Source organism: Chamaea fasciata, unplaced genomic scaffold (assembly GCF_029207755.1).
Source record: "Chamaea fasciata isolate MVZ Bird 193981 ecotype frontalis unplaced genomic scaffold, bChaFas1.0.hap1 SCAF_1, whole genome shotgun sequence".
NCBI classification, from domain to species: Eukaryota; Metazoa; Chordata; class Aves; order Passeriformes; family Sylviidae; genus Chamaea; species Chamaea fasciata.
The window spans coordinates 89,735,122-89,756,555 of NW_027094086.1; the positions used below are offsets into that span (position 1 = coordinate 89,735,122).

Genomic DNA, 21,434 nt, shown 5'->3' on the forward strand with positions numbered 1-21,434 from the left:
ATTGTTTTAAAGAAATTGTCTGTATACCAGTACAAGTTTATTGTTTCAGTATACTCGTACTAATAAAATAACAGTGCCAATTGCAAACGCGTGCTTTGTCTTTTATGACTGAAGGGGAGAGAGCTTTCTAGGGACATAATCTGCCCAATTTAATTCCCTGCCCCGTCCTCCCCCAGCCCTGCCCTCACAATGCATTTGAGAGCATTGGCTTTTGTTTCCAACGATGCCGAAAGGCGCCCATACCTTCCCACCCATGGCCACAAAACGCTCTGCAGCCCATCAGGGTGAAGCTCTTTATTGCATAACAAAAACTTGGGAGCAGTTAGGATGATTGGGCGGCGCACACGGGGATACCACGGCAGAGGGAAGGGGGCAGCGCTCTCATCACCATCTCAGCAGGCCGAGCAGGGCAGCAAAACACTGAAAGCCCATCAGCTTTTTGGCCAATGACACAGAAGCGCTTCACAGTTATCACAGGCAACGCCAGGGAGTTCTGGACTCCAAACTGCTGATTTATGTATGTAAACTTTAGCCAGCAAACACTGGGTCAAATAAATGTTGGAGAGGTCTTGCTTAAGCGCCTGAGTGACCCCAAATGAAGCTAAGGCTGCAGGGGGCGGTTTGTCCTGAGTGCAGAGGTGTGCCAGCATCTACTCAAGACATGCTTCAACCCTGCCGCCCCTGGCAGCTCCCAGCCGGCAGGGAAGGGCTTTCCCTCTCCCACCTGCTGGCCCTGGCTGCTGCGGAGGGCAAACTGCTGTTCTTGGGCCTTGGCTTTTTTTTTTTTTCCCTTCTCTTCTACACAAAACCAAACCTGGCACTGGTTGCAAAAGCCCTCCTGGCTCCAAAAATGAATTTTTGGTGTAAAACTGGTAATAGCAACTAAAGAGCACCATCCCCCAGTGGGGGATGTGAGATGGTGATGGATGGACGCTGTACATGCAGAAAGCTGCAGCAACAAGTCTGTCATGAGAATGGAGTTCCATAGGTATAAAGTAGGGAGTGCTTGGTTCAGAAAAGCTTCAAACTCTCATCATGTCCTTGACTGAAAGCACCGGTCCCAACACAGTGGGGCTTGGCCAATAGCTGCCATATTTCTTCCTTATCCCCATCCTTCCTACCCCTGCTATTGACTAGGTGAAAGAAGAGACAGGCACATTTTATATGGGAAAAACTCCCCCAAAGGCAAACAGAGGCTTCTTCTGATCCTGCTTACAACTCTCAGTACCTACAGGGTGTCCCCATTCTACATTCAAACTTACTATGCCCTAAGGGAGAAAAAAGCTGCAGCAAAGCACAGCCGAACCCCCTGCCCCACGGCCAGCGGGGACTGGCTGTTCCAATGAGCAGATGGGAATATGTTTGTCCCAGAGAATGGAGACCTGCATGGCATGTTTTGCATCTGTCAGGATGCTGGCTCAAGGCCCACCCCCTTAAAAACTGCTCACACCTACAAGGAGGTGTCCACATGCACGGTGCACTCCTCGCAGCCACCACAGTCACTGGGCAGTGAGCAAGGCTGCTCCTGTGCCGAGCTCTTCCCTCCCAAGGAGAGTTCTGGTAAACCAGGCCCTGTGGGCAGGAGCCCACCCTGCAGATTGTGCTGCAGCAAAGGCAATCCCAGAGCAGGACTGGGAGTGCCAGGGGTGCTAGAGGTGTCCTTATGTTTCAAGAAGCCACAGGCAGACTTGCTCAGCAGAGATTGCTTAATGATGTAACCCTTTTCTGCATCCCCACTTGTGGGTCTTTGGTATGTTAAACTGCACCCCTGTGGAGCCAGTGGGAACTTCAAACTCCCCTTTGGAGCTCAACAATTGCCTGGCTGGGGGAAGCAGGCATGGCCCTGGCCTACAGTACAGGCTGTCACACTCACAGCATTCCTCTGGACAGGATGGGGTTGGGTTGTAGGGTTAGAGAAGACCTGGTTATGCAGAATCACTCAACATTAAGCATTATTATGCACTTACAAATTTCATTTCCCACAAAAGGACACCAAGTAACAAAGAACCCAGTTAGATGTGCAGGTGAGGTAGATCCACAAATGGCACATGGCATTTGTCAGTGGTTGTGGTCTTGATTCGGACCATCCTGCCAGACAAAGTGTGTTCCTGGCTCCCTCTGCCTCAGTTCCTTGTGGGAGTGGCAGCAGGCTTGATCAGGATACAGGACCTGGAGCTAAGTGAAGATCAGGGCAACGACTGCAGCACAGGAATAGGCGTTAAAGGGGGACTCAAAATGGCTTTTTTTTTGGTTGGTTGGTTGGTTGGTTGGGTTTTTTTGGTTTTTGTTTTTTTGGGGTTTTTTTGTATTTTCCAGCCTGTCTCAGCACTGCACATCTTCAGTTGTCAATGGTAAGTACTGACACAGCTGAGGGTTATTCCTGAACAAAATTCACATATAACTGGGCAAGATGCAGACATGCCACCAGTTCAGCCTTTCTGCATCTCATTTCTCTCTCCCGCTCACTTTTGGAGAGAAGAAAATGAAAGAAAACATGCTGCTTGTCAAAACAATAGTAAGACCTGCTATTCAGAAAACCAAACACTTAACATCAAAACTTTATCAGTCACCATTCATGGCATCAGTGTAATTCACAGCCTGAAGAATTTGGGGGACAGCTTAAAAATAGCTTGTCCCTCTCCTATTACTCACTGATCAGAGGTTATGTGCAGGAGGGGAAGGAAAGCAGGTGTAAGAATGGCCCCATTTGCCACTCTTGTGGAGAGGCAGTCTCCCCTTGCCGCCAGCACCCGCCCTTTGGAAAAGAAACTGTTCTGAAGCCATCATGAAGCTGCTTGGTTTGGTGTGCGCATGATCTTTTTAAAAAATGTTTACAAATATAAATATATTTTTTTATGTATATGTATCTCTTAAATTCCACTTAGAAATGTAGCTAAAAGAAGTAGAAAAGCGTTAGTGAGAGTGGGCATGAGACCAGCAGAGTGCTGCACTTCCCACGTGTGAAGGCACCAGTGTGGAGACACACCTGTGGTCAGGCCTGGGCCGTGGTGGTCTAACCCCACTCCTGACAGAGGTGACCATTTGCTTCCCCCTTACATCACATAAATAGAGGACCAGTGCTGTCCCACAGCTGTACTGATGCAGAGAGGTCACACTGCCCTGCTCTGGGCCTCTGGGCAGCTGAGAGCAGTAGGTGGCCTCCGGTGCCTTTCTGTGGCAAAGAAGGCGGGCATTCTCTTACCATGATGCTTCCAGGCTGGAGGGAACAGCGATCAGGGCCTGGATTCACAGGGCCTGCTTCTCTTCTGCATTCACATTCCCTTATGATATGTGGGCAGGACAAATGGTCCTTGCAGCCAGCACAAGCGTAACCTGTGCTCACATCAAGGCCCTCATCCACTTCCAAAGCAGAGGATGGGATCATCCCATAATTAAGAAGTACATCCTACATGTTAAATGGAAGACATTTTAAATACCCGGCAATTTAGAAGATGTGCTGTGCTTTTTCTAACATGCACAACACACTCAAAAATCACCAGGGATCAGCTTGTAGCCTGGATTTGCTTCTCAGCATGGTCAATTGTACCAGTCCTTGTGATTGGCATTTTGAGCAGTCCAGCGTATGAGTTTAATGCTAGAGTTTCTCTTTGCTATTCCTTTTCCTACAGATCACTTTTTTGCTTTTCAAAGGAAGCCTGCATCTTTCCACAGATGTCTACGGGGCGGGGGAAAGTAAGACTCTGAAGTAACATCAGTCACATTATGATCTCAGCAGCAGTTTAAAGCAAGTGGCCAAGCATTATTAATTAATTGGTGCTCACTTTTACATCCTTCATCGTTCGAGCTACTGTGGTATTCATGTGGATGCAACGTGTATTTCCAAATACACATATTTCCAAAGAAATTTTCATTGTCATTTATCAATTAATTATCAGGCCATGACACTTCACTGAAGTGTCATCCAGAGTGTCAAACATTCATTATTACCTTTAGAGCAACTGTTTTAACTCCATTGCCCGACAGTGTCTTGCAATCAATCAGGCTGTTCTGCCAAAAGCTCCCTCTTGCTTTACATGATGTCAAGGACTGCAAAGGAGTGGTACCACATAACCAGAAGGCAATTTGATCCCTCTGGCCTCCTCCACCTGGCCACAGACAATGCACTGCACAGCTTTTTACATCTTTGCTAAATGGATGTGAGCAGGCAAAGGAACAGGGAGGACTGCAAGAATCATCCCCCCCTTGTCAAGGGTTACAGTTGCTGAGTTTCAATGTCTTAAAAACCTGTTCCCAGAGAGCAGGTAAAAGCAGGAACCCAGGTAATTCAATAACTGCACTCATGATAAAGCAGGCAAGCTCTGAAAAGCGTTCACCTGAATGACCTCCTCAGATGGGGGCCGGGGGCCAGCATGGTTTTGCTACATTCAGTGTCAGCTTCTCTGAAGGGGCAAGTCCATTGAATAGGGAGGTTTAAGAACAGCAACATCAGCCCTGTGAACTGAAGGTGACAGAGATTTGGCATTGTTTAGCATCACATGTCACCAGCAGCCAGGCCTCATCTACCATCCACCTCTGACATTTTGCAGGCTGGCAGCTGTGCCATAACATCTATTCTTTAGCCAGAAAAAAGGTTAAGAGAATTTGATTTTTTATTTCTCCTTGCAATTCCTTGCATCTTTTTCTCTCCCAGCCTGCAATTTCTGAAAGGTGCACTGCCAGAAAGTGGTGGTAGCTGACAGGTCAGTCTTAAAAAAGGGAATGTGTGAATGTGTGCAGGCGTTAACAGCCATGTCTGCACAAGCCAATTCCTCGTTAACTGAGATTTCAGAAGCTATTCATCAGAGGGGGAAAAAAACAGGTGAAGAAATGTTGATTAAAAAATAAAATAGGCACAACAATAAAAGATGAGGCTATTGCATTTTGAATCAACGGCACTGTGTTAATAGCAGGACCTTCCCCTTCCAAATCCCAGCCATAGCCAATGGCTATGATATTGCCATTCTGAGAGAGAGGGGGAAGTTTGCCACTAACACAACATGGAGGAGAAAGCAAAGGAAAAGAGCAGCCCTTCCTCCTCTTTTCCCCCACCCCTCTCTTCAGCATCCAAGGCCTAGGCTAGGAGAAGACCTCGTTGTGCTGCTGGGTGACCCGGATAAACGTTGTTCTCTTGCTCAGTTCCTTGAGTTTGGCAGCTCCCACGTAGGTGCAGGTGGAGCGCAGCCCTCCGAGGATGTCCAGGATGGTGTGTTCCACATCCCCTTTGTATGGTACCTCCACAGTCTTGCCCTCCGAAGCCCTGGAGAAGAGACCAGTCACTGCATTCACGTCTGGATGCAAAACATGAGTGTGTTTAATGGAGCAATGTGGAGCTTAACTCTGCAGGCTGCAGTTTACAAACAGTGCCCCCAGCTTTACTGCTTGCTGCTTGGTGCTCTCAAGCACTGAAATGCCTCAGCTCCACTCACCACCAACACTGAGAAGTAGAAGCAGACAGATCTTGTAGATGCTCCAATACCCCATGAGTTTATTTACAGATCTTCCCCTTCCTCCCCTCTACCATCTGCCTACAAGCAAGTGGAACTCCCAGCTTTACTGAAAGGTAAATTTGACTGTGAGAGCTTCAAGCTTTAAAGTGTAAGGAACAGACTTTAGACTGGCCAGACTCAAACAGAGAAATGTTGAAGCTGGTTCTCTGCAGGCACCACCCAGCGCAGCTCTACAGAGGCTTCACAGCCCCTGGGCTCCATCCTGCGTCACTGATGAGACACAGATGGAAGTGCTCTGGCTGTCTCCTACCAGTGCGATTCTCCAGAGCTCACAGAGAGAGAGTGGGAAACCTGTTACAGAAACCTGCTGCACAGCTGTCCCTTGAAGCTAAAAGGTGATCTAGCACAATTCAGTGCCAGGCAAAAAGGCCAGAAAAACAGCAGCGCTGTGAATACTGTCGAGTGCTGGTGCATGCCAGCACAGACTGCACTGTTCCCAAAAAGCACATCTGAAGAGTTACACGAGGGAAGAATCCAGGCAAATAACTTGCACTTCTCCTCCAGCTTTCTCCAGCCCTGTATTCAGCAATTCCTCCTGTAGTGGAGACCCTTAATCAGCAGCTGATCTCACTGCACTTCAGAGTAAGCTTGTTCTGCCTGGCACACTGGCTCCTCTGGAAAGGCAAGCCTTGGGAAGGGAGGCTCTAAGACACATGTGGAGGAAAGAGGAGACCCTTTCCTTCTGCCCTACAAAATGGAGGCAGAAATCATGGCAGTGGTCTGTCATTGTTCTAAATGCTGCTTTATTTGCTTCTTCCTTAAAAAAGTTTCCAGGGGATAGTACAAGAAAGGGCATGCCTGTTTGTAGGTTCCATTTGTGAATCACTAACAACAGCAACAGCTGCTATGTGGAGGTACTTCAGTGTGAGCCTGGCTATATTTCATCCTGTTAGTTTAAATGTGAGGTCACAGCCCTAGGGAGACAATAAAGGCAAAGTGTTGATATGCCATGTGAGTAAGGAGCCATGATTAATCTCCCTACATCTGATGCGTAATTGACTCTTGAAACTCTTAAATAAACACTGCAGTGAGTGGCCAATGGAAGATGGATGTGCCACTGGCATGTCACAGACTGCACAGGGCTTAGGGGTCTGTTGTGTGGCCTGTACTGCTCGGAGTTCCCAGGCTTTTATTTTCAGCTCCAGTGCCAGCAGGAAAAGGCTGGACCCATGAAATGACACTCATGCCACTGTTCCTGGCTTTTAGCCATGCCCACCTCTTCCAGTCAAAGTTGGGAGGTTGAGCTCAGGCTCCAGGGAGCTTCCTGTGAGATTGTGAGAGACAGTGCATGCCTGGGATTTGCGGAAACCAGTGCAAATTCTACCACATCCTGCCACCTGAAGAGCTCTGCATGCTGTTCTGGGCAAGGAGTGCAGGGTTTACTGCATACGTGCATGACCACCCATTCAGTTCATGCATGAGAGGTCAATGACCTGATGCACAAACGCACCATCAGTTCAAATCTAAATTCCCTGTTAGTTCATGCTTGAGCATCCTGTGGGTCATAAGCTGCACATTGCTCCTACGAGCATGAACACTTGGTGGTCCTTTTTCCAGTGAAAAATTACAGAAATGGGTGATGGTTACAGCCACTGCCACTGGGAGATGTCCCTGCAGTGGCTACAGTGGTGTTAGGAAGCTGAAGCTTGTGGGTTGCCACTTTAGGCTTTGGAGACCAAGATCTACAAAAGTGGTGAACACCTAATGACACAGCCCCAAAGCTTTGACAGCTAAACATTTGCTACTGCTCTTCAAAGTGTCAGCAGATGAGCTGGTGGGATGTCCTGTTGATCAAAGTGTAACCTGCGGATACTGTACTGGGGAAAACAAGTTAGAAGAGAGGTGTGAGATTAGCTCCACAGCCTTGTCCACAAGGATAAGAGGATGAAGTTTCTGATGAATATATACTCAAGCTGTGCTAACATTAACCCAAACAGTCTTGTCTCCAGAGGAAAGGGGTTTTTAAGAGATAACATGTTGCTCAGACTGAGCTGAGGAGTCATCTGGTTCCCACGGAAGCGTGGGTGGAATGTCACTACGTGCATGCACACACTGGTGCACTATTAACTGCTGTAGTCTGGCCCAGGGGTGGGATCTGTATCCATATGGGTATATAACCAAATATTAATCCCTTTAACACAGTGCTTAGGAGGGAGGAGAGACGTTTAGTAAGTGTACTGCTATAGTATTAATCCCTAGTGGCTGGTCCAAAGGGAGGAAAAATGGAGTTTTTCACTTATGTACATTAAGACTGATGATATCCAAAGAGTTCATACTGGATTAAGGTTCTAAGAGTTCCCCGCTACGTGCCGAAGAGTGACGTACAGGCCATAAATGGCTGGGCTTGCTGTGTTCCTGTGTGAGTGCCAACTTAGTTCATGCATGAGCACTGAATAAATGAATGCATGAGTGCCCAATTAATTAATGCATGAATGGCCAATAATTTTTGCATAAGCATCCAATCAGTTCATGCATGCAAGCCCAAATTATTTATGTCCAAACACCTTGTTAGTACATTCATGAGTGCCCAATGTGATGAGCACCCAGCTGACTTCCCCCAGCAGTCACATGGGTGCTGTGCTGGGTAGGGTTCAGGTGACATGAGGGGCCAGTGTGACCTGTGTGGGAAAAGGCCATGACCTGCATCATGCCAGAGATGGTTCCACCTGGCTCCAAAAATGGTGTGAGCCACCAAACTTTCAGTGAGTCAGAGGAGCACGTGACACCTCTCCTCAAGTGTATTTATGAAACAGCAGCAGCCACTGGGAGAGGAGACACACCTGGACACACTGAGGAGACATGCAACTAGAGGCACCCTTGAAAGGAGGTGGTGTATGCTAAAGGTATGCACTCCCAAAGGGACTGTAGTCCCTGTGTGACTTATGCAGAACAGGGACAGCTGTAAAGGCACTGTTTCCTGCGGACAGCCTTCAGTGTTGCCAACAAACCAGTGTTTTAGTTATTGCCAAGCTGTGCTTACTGCAAGTCAAGGACTTTCCTCTTTCTCACACAATCCCACCAGCAAGTAAGCTGGGGGGCAAAAGAAGCTGGGATGGGACACAACCAGGACAGCTGACCCAAACTGGCCAAAGTGACACTCCATATTATATGGCAACATGCTCAGTATATAAACTAGAGGGGAAAGTTGGCTGGGGTTACTGCTCAGGAACTGGCTGCGCATTGGTTGGCGAGAGGTGAAAAATTGTGTATAACTTGTTTTGTATAATATTATCACTGTAGTTATTATTTCCCCTTCCCTTTCTGTCCTACTAAACTGCCTTTATCTCAACCTGTGAATTTTGCTGGTTTTTTTCCAATTCTCTCTCCCATCCCACTGGTGAGTGGAGTGAGCGAGCGCCTGTGTGGTGTTTAGCTGCCTGCTGGGATAAACCATGACAATGGATTACACGGGCTGTCACAAAAGCTGGCACACTTGGCAGAGACCTGCATGAGCAAGTCAGCAGGAACTGCTGAGGGTTTTGCAGCTCTGACATCTCTCCTGGAGTTATGACCCAAAAGTAACCCCATCTCAGAAAGAAAGGTGATGACAGAGCAATTGAGGCTCCCAGCGTCTGGGAAAGGTGTGCTCAGATGCTCTCAGCAGTAACTCTGACATTTGCCAGCCACTGAATAGAAAGGGAGAATTATTTGCTTCAGACTTTTTGCACAGGGCCAGGTCTGCGGTGCCCCTCCTGGCCAGCTGAAGGCTGCTGCATGGAGGGAGGTGTGTGGTGGGCGGGAATTCTGGCAGGCTGCATGGGATGAAGCACATGTGATGGTGGTCTGTCAGCCCAGCAAAATGTGGTCAGAATAAAGGGGTCGGGCTGCCCTGGCATGGAGCAATCGTTTGAGTGGGGCATTTAAGAAATGGAGGAACTGCGGGCAGGTCTTCCAGGCTATCATTTGGGAAACAAAAGATAGTAAGCAGCAGCCAGCATTTGGTGCTATTCTGTCTCTGTGGCCAAAATTTCACCCTGCAGTTAATATAAAGTGCCCAAACCCAGCTTAGTAGCAGCTGTGAATTGCTGAGTGGCCACAATAGAACTGCAGCGTTCACACAAAACCCATGAAATTTCAAAAGGGTTAACAAAACCAAATTGGCTCGAACTGAACAATACTGCATGCAGCCTCAGTCCCTGCTTGCCTTATTTCTCTTCTCTCACAAAAGATATAAAAATTGCCTTTCAGAAATCCCCAGCTCTGATCCATATTCCTTATGAAAGGAGGTGAAAATGTAAAAATAAGCCAATATATAAATGACATAAGATTAATGAAAGTGAGTACACAGATTAAATGGGATCAGCTTGACATATTCATTACAAAAACAATTACTCTCATGACTATTCCCTGGTACAGCCATCTCACCTTATCTGTCAGTTTTAATGTAACTGCTGCAGGCTCAGTTTCTCCAGATAACGCATGTAATTTTGAGAAGATGAAGTGACAAGCAGTCTGATTCTGCAGGGGACTGAGCACACTGAGCTCCCCACTGCTCAAATAACACACTGTGAGTGCTCAGGCTCTTGTAAAGACCAAACAGCTTATTTGGGTCACCAACACAGACTTACAGCTGGCCTTTTTAAATGCATATAAAGGAGCTCCACTGACTTGACCTGTTTGGGTCAAGTTTGGGGTATCCAGGATTTAAAATGCTGACTAAGAACCCTTTTGGTTCAAGCTTGCCAACAGCTAAACTAGGAAGTGATTAAACGTCCTGTAACTTTTACTGTAAGAGCAATTCAAAGAAAACCTTGTGCTGTTTCAAATCCCCCTTCAATGCCCAGCACATTTACAATGCTGGATTTAGCAGCTGTTATTTTTAAACCACAGTGACACTCATGCTGGGATAGGCCAAGGAAGAGCCCAAGGCTGGTACAGGTAGCCAGCTATGTGTCATAGCTGTAGAGTGAAGATGAGTATCAGCACTTTCCCAGTTAAGAGCCAAGGCTCACAGATTTAGTGTTTGGAGCTGCTGTATCTGGCAGCAGACTGAGAGACTCCTCCTATGCCACCTATTAGTGGCACAGAAATGCAGTATCTCAACAGGGACTAAAAATTTCAGATCATGCTCGTGCCCCCATGCTGCTGAGAAAGTTTCAGAACCTGGTCCCCAGAGAATTCTCAAACCGAGGATGCAAATCAAAATACAGCTATGGATCAAGCCAAATTGGTATAGTATTGTCCATAATGACTTCAAAAGGTCTGTCTAGGCTAAGCCAAATACAGCACCTTTCTGTACATCCGTTACTCCTACAAGATGGGATACTTGACCTTTATCTTATTTTCAAGAGGGACCAGTGCCAATTAGTTCTCCTGCTGGCAATAAACTTTGTTGCCAGATCACACACACGTAACTAGGTGAACAGAATTTAAGAGCTACCTTAGTCCTTCATCCCCCTTCAGCTGGTACAGCCAGCTTTCTCAAACTCTTCCTGCAACTTTCATCAGTTCTGTGCAGGCCAAGCCCTAATGACTGCTGCACTGAGATCCATGCAGCACACCTGGGCTGTGCTGTGATCTCTACAGGGAAGCTTCCATTAACTACATGCCTGAGTAGCATCAAGCCTTTCCCACACTCCAGCCAACTCAAGCACAGGGTAGCACAGGACGGAAATGATCATTCAGGTAAAAGGTTGCTAGCACCACCATGCAAGTGGCAGCTGCCACTTTTACATTATGAGACACTTACTAGTGCTGTCCACTCAGACCCTTTGTTCAGAGGCTTTGAGGACAAGCAGACTTGCTGGGGACAAAAAAGGAAAAAAGAGCCCCCAAACTGTACGCTGCTTTTGGGAAGTGGCATATGAACCCAAAGTAAATCAAAAAGCTTAGAGATATGCAAGCACATCTTTCTGGTGCATCATTTCAGCTTGTCTCAGATGCAGATGGCATCTTGTGGAGCTATTTCTTCTGCAAATAAACAGTTGCATTTGAAAGCAAAAACACAGAACAGGTTGCCCAGAGACCTGGTAGATGCCTCATGCCTGGAAACACTCAAGGCCAAGCTGGACAGGGCTCTGAGCAACCTGATCTAGTTGAAGATGCTCCTGCTCATTACAGGTAGGTTGGACTAGATGAACATTAAAGGTCCCTTCCAACCCAAATAATTCTGTGATGCCACAATTTAGGCCAAAGGAGATGGCTGTAACCACTATGAAGGAGGCAAAGTTATACCACTTTGCATTCTGCTAAGTGCTGTGTGAATGTGTGCACAATTTTACGGTGCAGACAAAAACCACCACAGGAGTCAATGCCGGGGTGGAGAACAGGAGGTGGGATCAAAGATACTTCTATCTAGCATGGTACCTGGGATTGCTATCTATCCACTTGTCTCTGTGTCAACGCATGAATTCCATTTTGTTTAGTGGATCCCATCCTGCTTTAAATTCTGTGCTGTCACCTTCACAGAGCTGCAACTCTTACCCATGGCAGCAGCTGGACATGTTGGGAAAAAACCTGTATGATGGAGTGGTTGTAGCAGATGAGGCCAACAAATCCCATCAATCCCAAGTGTCTGGCTGGAACTGCAGGTAAGGTCACTGTGTCTGAGACTCTTGCAAATAGCAGTTTACCAGATGGGACCACAGCCTGAATCAATGCCAGCAGAGAAGAGTCAAAAGGGACCCCTCAATAAACCAGTGTTTACTGTAAGACAGGAGTCATTCTCTAACGAAGTATATAAGAACCATGTTGTCCAAGGGTAATGACTGAGACTGCCACTCTTAAGAGAAAAGACACAGAGGTTTTCTGATGTCATCTCCTTTTCTAAAAAATCAAAATGCTCAGCACTTTCCAGAGTAAAATAGCACTGGACAACAGATTCCTTTGCAAAATCTGTCTTCCTTTCCTCTCCCCTGAGGATTTAGCTCAAAAACTAAGATGCTGCATTCTGCATTATTTGAGGCTACTCTGATGCTCTGTTACCAAAAGAGGAGTGGGAAAACTGTACAGCAGGCTTCTGTTGCCTAAGAAGACTGCCCAACAAATGCAGAAGGGAGTCCCAGAGCTGCTGCTGGTGACTGAGTGGTCCTCAGCCCTCATCTCTGTACTGGGGAAACCCCAGCTGAGCCTCACCAGTTCACCAGCACCCACCTTCTGCAAGCAGAAGGGAGCATGTGGGTTAGCTGGGAATCCCTACACCAACAAAACACCCCATGTGGACAAGCAGAGGGACAGAAAGTGCAGCCTGGTACGTCATGTTCCAGCATTTAGTTCATACACATCCTGAAGGAGCAGTAAGTCAGAAGAGCGCCTAATGACTTCCCAGACCACACAGCTGGTGCTGCAGTGACAGCACACCCACACCAGCTGGAAATGAGTGAACGTCACTGCTCTCAGCTAGCCAACCCCAGCTCTTTCTCCCTGTCTCCCTCTGGATGACATCCCTCCTTCAGATCTGCTGTCGTAAGTGTAGGCAACAGTTTCTTCAATGGGAGTAGCAGCACAGGCCTCTTTCCTTCTGCACAATTCTGCCCCAAAAGTTCCTGGATGGATGGCTCATTGCAATTGCTCCTGTGTGGAATTCATACCTGTATTCAGCAACCCCTCCTGCATGCTTCTTCATGGCTGTATCAGAGCTCATTCCGTAGAACAGTTTCACTTTCTTGCCATTCCTCTCTATAATGTCTCCAGCACTCTGGTCGTGGCCTGCAAACATTCCTCCAATCATGACAAAGTCAGCACCGGCTCCTGTGATCAGCAAAGGGACACATAAGAAAGCAGGGAAAGGAGAAGAAGGTGAAAGCCAAAGCAAAACCACTGGGATCTCCAGAAACAATAGCCAGCATTTAATAGTTTGGTACGGAGTCCCCTCCTGTAATAGTCACAGCAAACTTGAAAGAAAAGTTTTACTGTAGAACTGACACAGGCTGAATTGCATTTCTCTGGTACTTTAAATGCAAAAACCCCCTCTTCAGTTACAATGACAAAAATATAGATTATTCTACTCTACCCCACAGTCTTTTATTTTCAAATTCAGTTTTAACCCTTTACTTCATAATAGTATCTGAGCACAATTCCTTATTAACTGTGACTGCAGCAATCAGAAGTCCTAACCACAGAGCTGGGACCTGTTGAGCTCAATGCTGTACAAAGAAGCGGATGGTTCCTACTTCCAGAGCTTTCTAGGCCACAAGTGTTGAGTGGGAATGTACCCTGAAGGAAAACAGACTCATGAATGTAATGTAATCCTCCCAACAATGACATAAAACAAGCAGATTTTTAACTGAAATTATGGATCTTTCAAGTCCATCAGCTGTATGTGTTCAGTGTCATTCTGGATGATTCCTAGTAAAAGAGATCTGGATGGGTCTGCATTTGGTTCCTGTTTAAAGATTCTGGGCCGAGGAACACTACTCCTGGGTTCCGTGGTTCTCAGCATGCACCACAAAGGAGGTCTAACCCATAGCTACAACTCCTAAATATGTTCCAGGTACTGAATAGCAACACTGAATACTCAGTCATGACTGTTCAGTCTGTCTATCTCTTCTGGCTTTGTAAATCATGAAACCAGCTCCACTGGGAGTATGATCAGGAAGAAGGTTTTGGAAATTGTTCTTAATTTTCTACTGTGATTTCCAATATTTCCAGCTGGGCTGGAACTATTCCAGCAGCTCCTCCTGTGATATTCTGGCATATCTAGTCTTGCTTGGAAAAGTTTGGCTTTTAGTCTTTTATGAGCCTGTGGTGACCCACCCCTGAAACAAAGCATTTTCCTGTTCATACTCTCTGCTTCTTCAATGTGTATGTGTCAGAACAGGCCTCCTCTCAGCTCAGCTTCTTCCCAGAACTGGCAGAAGAACTGAGCTATAAACCACACTTGACAGAAAGCAGATGAGCCTGAACTACACCCATCCTCCTAAGAACACATCTGAACTCTGGGGAGATTCCAGACTAGGTAAGCCTGGCATTAAGATTTGCTCTGAGCTCTGTCACTACCCAAACAATAGCACCAGACTTTGAAATCTGAAAAGTAACTGAAATCCCTATCAAATCTGCTCAGCTTCTGGCAAACCTGAATTTGGGGATATTTTGATCTTAGAACACATGACAAGGGTGAAGTGTGCCGGTTCCTCCTTCCACCCCTTTGCCAAAGAGCAGAGCTGGCAGCAGTGACTGGGGGCAGAACAGCCAGCTGCTCTGCTGACCTCACCTCCCTTCGCCTGGTGGCTGCTTGAAAGGGACACTGTGTCCATGGTAAAGGGATACTAAAAATGAAGCTTGTGCAAAGCACAAGCAATATTTATAGCCAGGCACCTATTCAGGTGTCCTATCATGTCAACTACCTGGCAGATTTCTCCTGAGCTTTCTTGTTTCAGATGGTTGAGTTTTAAAGTCTTGGTTTGACTCACGTCTGCTACTACTATTAACCTGCCAAAAAAGAAGGGAATACTCATCTTTTAATTACTGGTGGCAAATTCCTGTTGCTACCTAGCACAACCTTTTTCCATCTTTGCAAAAAATAAGCGCCCTGGGAAACCTATTTTATGTCTTCTTCATGGGTGGAAGAAAACATGAGGAAGGAGAGACAGAATTCAGGTTAAGGCTGCAAAGAGGGCATTTAAACAAGTCAAAAGCCTGCCAGAAGACATTCTGGACTTCGCCTTGTCAATAGAGTCTCCTGATCCCCAATTCTCATGCTATTTTTGTTGTGGGTCTTACAGCCTTCAAATTAATAATGCAAAAAGCACATGAAATCTGCACTTCAGGATCACAGAATTTTGGTTCCTGTGCACTTCAGTATCTATTATTTTCCTTTTGGCTGCATATTTTTGGGAGGGAAGCAGATATGTTTGAATTACAGGATTGAAACTCATCCAACTTGAGTAACTTTTGCAAACTACAACATAATTCATCAAGCTCTTCCAGAAGAGAGGAGCTATGTTACAGCAGATGCAGCACGTCTAAACATTGAAATGACACATGCTTGCTGCCCTGCTGCTCCAGAAATGACAAGCCCATATTAAATATACTTCTCCAACGTTCTCCAGAACCTTCCACTGTGCTTCAGTGTTGTAAAGATATCTGAAAGTTTCAAGCCTGTTCCATTATGTTTCCATCAGTTCCTACCTGACCAGGAGGCTGTAGCTTTTAGCATGGTCTTTAACTTATGCACGTTTTTCTTGTATAACCACCAGAAGCACTGGTGGTGTTTGCAACATCCATCTGCAGTCTTTTGTTTTCAAGTACAGATTGACAGCATACCATTATTTTAGGTTGTGGGGGAGTGGGAACACCTAGCAACAACCCCCTGGGTAACACAGGATATGATGGGGTATGTTGCACACAAGCATCCCAGTAGCTCACCCAGAGCTGGCCAGACTCGTCCTGGTTTTACACAATGCCACTTTCGTTCACTGGCTTTCCCCTTGAGGCCCATGCTGTATCTGGGCTGATTTTGCTCATTCACATTTCACAGTGCCTCCTCTTTCAAGCCATTACAGAATAGCAGTGCTGACGCCAGCCCAGGCTTGCAGCACTCACACAGTTCTGCTGGATCTGGATAGAGTCCCTCAGATGTCTTTTGTATACTTGATTATACAAGTCACTGATAACCAGATTGGCTCTGCACAAATTCAGCTGGAGTCGGCCTGGATTTGTGAGCAGGGCAGCCCTCCAGGCAGATGCAGCGTTAAGTTTGCCTGGACCAGAGCTTGCCCTGAAATTAACATTCACCTGTGCTTCAGCTGAGCCAGTGAGCCTTTGCAGCAGTAGGTACACACACAGCTGCTGAAAACAGGAGAAAAAGCCAGTGTGATCTGGTATAATTTGGAACTGGTGTATGTCCCCAGTTGACTTTTCCATATGATTTTTCCTTCCTTTTCCTTCCCTGCTTCTGCATCTCTTCTCACCACTGCTGTAAGGAACAGCAGTAATGTGTTAAAGATGCTGGCATAGGATTCAAAAGGCACATTCTTTCCTGGCTATATCACAAAAATATATGTGACCTCAGGCAATTGAACTTAGTATTTCTGTGCTTTGACTTCTCGTCATTAAAAAGGAGACAGTAGTGCCTCCCTGGAGCATTCTGAGAAATGTGTTCATGTTATCAACCTTTCCAAGGGTTCAGTTGTTTGAACCATCTGAGAGCCCAGCATAAATTTCTTTGGTACTTTCTCTCATTCCTGCATCAAAACAGCTCTTTTCTTTCCTATCAACCTACATCTTTTTCATTACCATCTCTACTACCCAGATGGCAGTGACATCTTCAGTTTACTCAATTCATACCAGGTGACCATCCAGCAGTTCCAGAACTCCAGCAGTCTCTCCCAAAGTATGTTCCTCCCAGCATTTCCGACCCTCACCTTCAGTGCTTACCTGTTCCTTGCATTTTTAAATAGGCTTCTACCTTGTTTCCCCTCTGTCAAAATGCCCAATCTGCCTCTGAGTCCTGACACCAAGTCACAGGTGTCATCTTAAAGCTACTCAACATGTATTTCTTCACAATTGTTTCACTCAATCCAAACTAGTCCTCCTGTTTCCATGAACTTGGCTCCTCCAGTCCCACCTTCAGCCATTTGTCAGTGCTTGTCTTCACATTTCCAACTCCCTCACACTTCCTATAATTCAATTAGATGCTCTGTCACTGCTTTATAGGGAATCATCCCATTCCATGAAGATTTTACAGTGATCCTCCAGATAGCATAATTACTTTAATCAAAGTCCTCTTCTTGTCTCTTGCCCATGCTTTGTCCAGGCCTTCATCCCTAGATGAAACTGTAGATCTGGGTGTTTTATCACCTGGTCTTTGCTATCCAATATCTTCATGTAACTCAAGCATAGAGGTCTGTGCCAGACAATTCAGGATCAAGGCTTTGACTTGTAAACATTAGGCATGGTGGTGACATTCTATGAGGCTCACTAAGCCAATCGCTTCAGTAGCATTCAATGAACACTGATAGTAATAATGTCTTCTCAAATCTTGTTTTGCCAAATACCTTTGACAAATGCACATCTGGGTCCAGCTTGTCAGATGTTCACAGTGTGTCTATCTCAAGTGTACATAACCAGACTCAGTAAGTTTATTGCCTCAGGGTTATCTCCATCATTTCCACCTCTGTAGCTGTGACACACAGTCACACTGATCTGTCCAGGTTACTATCAAGAGTACAAATATGCCTGGAAAAATGTCAGCTTTCTGCTGACAAATGCTCCTCTGTCCAAGGGATAATTCCATGGCAGCCTTCAGACATGTACCACTGGGAATCCCAGCACCTCTTGATGAACAGCAAAGCCAGAAGCTGTCTCTTCACAGGTTTCAAGCAGGCTCGGGTTCAGTTAGCCCAAAGAGACTACAAGGATCTTTCAGACTTGTAATAAACACTACAAAGAAAAACATTTGAAACACTGTGAAGTTACTTCCTGTGGTTCTAACTTCTGGAAATGCTCTTGTTGAGGAAAGACCTTCTCCACAGGCCAGGTTTCTGTGCAGCTAGCTGGAAATACAGTGAGGTCACAGTTTCAGTTCACAAGCTCTCAAGGACCACACCACCAGTAAAAACTTGGTAAGCTGTGGAGCCAGAGAAAGGCAGAATAAAGACCTCACAGCAGGCAGCATGTCAGAGTGAGGAGAGCATGAGCATTTTTAAATGCAATCTTGTCTAAGAGGGTGGATGCTGCTGTTCAGCTATGTTGGAATCACCCAACAGGATGTATCTATTCCCTGCATCACATCACCACTGGGTAACACAAGGGTTATATGAAATCCTCTGACCAAGCACATTCCTTGCTGATAGCAATCACTCCACAGCTGTCCTCAGAATTCTCTAATTAAGTCCTCCTTGTCATCTGACCTATCTCAAAACAGGAGCTGTCTGCAAACTTAGATTTTGGTTTCAACCTTTCCAGAAGGCCTAGAGTTTTTCTTGGCAAGTCTGTAATCTGAGTTTAGTCCTACCTCTGCTTTCCATACATGCAAAGTTTCTTGCAAAGCAGACCTTCTGTATCATAATGTGCTACCTCTTGTTTTCATATCACCCTGAAATCCCAGTGAGAGACTGTGCTGTCCCACTGTATTCCAGGCATTACCCTACTTGACACCTCCAAAGAGTCTGGCATTTTGGGAGATGGGGGAGTACCTTTAAATGTCTTGTCATCTCAGGATGCATTTAGTGCCTGCTTCCCATATGCTGCTGCAACAAGGTTATAGCTAAGTGACAATCATGAGTTTGACCCCCCCATACCAACATGACTTTCACGACCAACAGACAATACTCAGATTAAATCCTCTTACTTTATCACCAAGAGCTGGTGCAATTCACTGAACTTACTGACATGAAAGCAAAATCTGTTAAATATTAACTTAGATGTTTCAGACATCTGCCTAGCTCTAAGCGATACAGTATAAATAAAATCTCATCTCTTCAAGTGGACAGCTGATCCCAAGAACATCTCCAGGGATCTGGCCTGCCTTTTTGTTTTGGTCTTCTGTCCAACATGCATTCCACTGGCTCTTCTTCCACTCAAGGCTCAAGTCAGCCAGACCTGGCAATGTGACAGGCATCTCTGAACCTTATTCAGAAGAAACCCTTATCAGTTTTCTTTATATTACTCTCCCAGCAGCTGTATCTCATACACAACTGGCAGGTAATTTTTAAATAGCACTTTGACCACTCTATGTTTTCGACTGCAGAATTTGGACTGTTCCAAAGAGCAAATTCACGCCTGGTGCATTAATTTCACTGGAGTCATCTGCAGGGACTAATGTAACATCCTGCGAACTGATTACACATTCAGGGTCACACCAATTCCTGTATCCCCCCTGCCAGGGCCGCCGGAGACACGTGGTGATGCCACGACACAGTGTCCTTACCAAACGCTTTGGCGACATCTCCTGGGCAGTTGCATCCTCCGTCCTGCACAAAGAAAAGACGACAGTGAGTGCCAGCGAGGTCACTCAGGGACCCGGTGAGCACTGGAGCTCTGTGACCTGAAGCACTGTGGCCCCTGCTCAGGAACAGCGTGTCAACAGAGCTGACCATGCACTTGGGATGTATCATCTTGGCTACGTTTTCAGGGAATCCAGATAATTCTTTCCACTGCTTACCTCCTTGTGGCTCACCCACTCTACTGCACAGTCTACTGATAATATCACTGGTAACAGCAGCAATACAAATTCCTGACTGCAAGTTTCCAAATCCCAGAAACCAGAAAATAAAACCTCCTCTGATGATCTGAATCATCCCCTGCCATTTTAATGAAAGGCTGTGTGATGCAGAGGTACCACGAGCCTCTACCTTAAACCACCAAAGACATTTAAAATAACTTTCTCAGCAGTTTACAATATGTTAAAAGGTCATAGTGGGAGGGGAGAGGGAATATACTATCAGTTAGGTTGGATTTTTATCTGATAATCTTTAACAAACCTGGTTAATACAATCTTTGGTAAGTGACAATGAGCCTCTCATCTTACTCCTTACTGTTTGCTATGCGAAACAACAGCACTCTGGACCTTTAGCATTTTAGACATTTCAGTTTCAGTACAATGCAGTGACTGATGAAGGGGGTTCAGTTGAGGGGAGGGAGGTTGTGTACGTGCGATAGAGCTGTAAGAGAGGAATGACACACAGCAGAGCTCATCATGTGCTATGGTTCTTTACAATTTGTAAAGGTCTGAGCACCAGATGAAAAGATCCTTTAGTCTACACAGTCACTGTACCAGGAGAGCTCCCCACTCCTTTGATGATCTGGATCCGTTGCAGACTGCCAACATCTTTCCTGCTTTTGAAGCTACCCCCAGGCTGGCCAGTTACCTCACGCTGTTTCACCTCCCTGCTGGCAGAAATGTGACCTGCGGCCGAGCACAGCCAGACACCCCCACCATCAGCCACATTAGAGCTGGCTTTGATGGGCAGCTGGCAGCAGGGCTATGGGTTAGAAACTCTGTGTGCCCAGAAAAGGATTCACACACAAACTGAGCAGGTGGATCCAAACGTGAGTGGCTTTTCAAAGGGCACCCCACTGCAAACAGCGCCTGGTGAAACTCTAAAGGCTTTTATTCCATTTGCTGATAACCTCTAGCACATTATGCTTTTGTTGAGCTTAGACACCCTTGCTGTCAGCTCCAGGAACGAGTGCTGGGCTGACAGCTGAATCTCTCTCTCCTTCTAAGGGCTCTGCTTGTGCAATTCTTTCCCTTTAACAAGTCTGTCATAGACTGGAGGAGGGTGTGAGTGTGTGTGCATGTGTCAAGGGAAGAAGAGCCAGGGTAGAAAGAAGGGTCTAATAATCTTCAAAGAACAGTTTTAGGACTCCTACTATCTGAGAGACACTGGCTTTGAATGCTCTCTGGTAGGTGGGTTGCAGTCAGTTGTTTCTGGGTGGCTCAGGATCTGACTTTTATACCTAACCCAGTAGTGGCAGTGATGAAGGTTTTATGCTTTCAGAGGCACCATGAGGATTGGGGGCCTTACTGCGTAACCATTAATCACCAGCTTCAAAAAAATTACACTTTGAATGTTACCAAATTACAAAATGCTGAGCAGCTTAAGAGACTTGCTCAGAAGCTCATGGGTTACCAGTTAAGATAAAAGGAACCGACAATGATAATTCACAGCCCTTCTTTATCTGTAGATGTCTCCAGTTACTTCAGATAAGCAGGTAAATTTAGTGATTCACAGAAAGGGAACCAAAAAGGGCACATACTAGAGCAGTTATGTCAGAAGAGTCTATATAATAAAGCTATATGCAGTAAAGCACTTCACTCCATCTGAAAAAGAAGGCACTCTGTTTACAAAGTAAGACTGTTCTGCTTCTGCACTGCCTTGGAAGCTTCTCCTTGAAATTCAGCTTATCCCAACAGAGCCTTGGGTCTGGGTTCAGAATGACTTATAGATGGCTGGGCTTCAGTAACGGAGCTTGCTGCAGGCTCAGCCTCTACCTCAGAACCCTGGGGAAATCTATCTGTAAAAATCTGCCTCTGAATTCAGG

At 46.0% G+C, this 21,434-nt stretch overlaps 1 protein-coding gene across 1 annotated transcript in view; it reads right to left on the reverse strand.

Annotated features, from left to right (window-relative positions):
- Positions 1–279: 279 nt before the first annotated feature.
- GMPR (guanosine monophosphate reductase) overlaps positions 280–21,434 on the reverse strand; it is a 41,773-nt gene continuing 20,618 nt past the window's right edge. The window contains exons 7-9 of the mRNA XM_066188890.1: positions 19,318–19,360; positions 13,037–13,196; positions 280–5,257 (exon numbers count right to left, since the gene is read on the reverse strand). Of these exons, the coding sequence (XP_066044987.1) occupies positions 5,077–5,257; positions 13,037–13,196; positions 19,318–19,360 (384 nt within the window). The 3' untranslated portion in view covers positions 280–5,076. The remainder of the gene's footprint in view (positions 5,258–13,036; positions 13,197–19,317; positions 19,361–21,434) is intronic.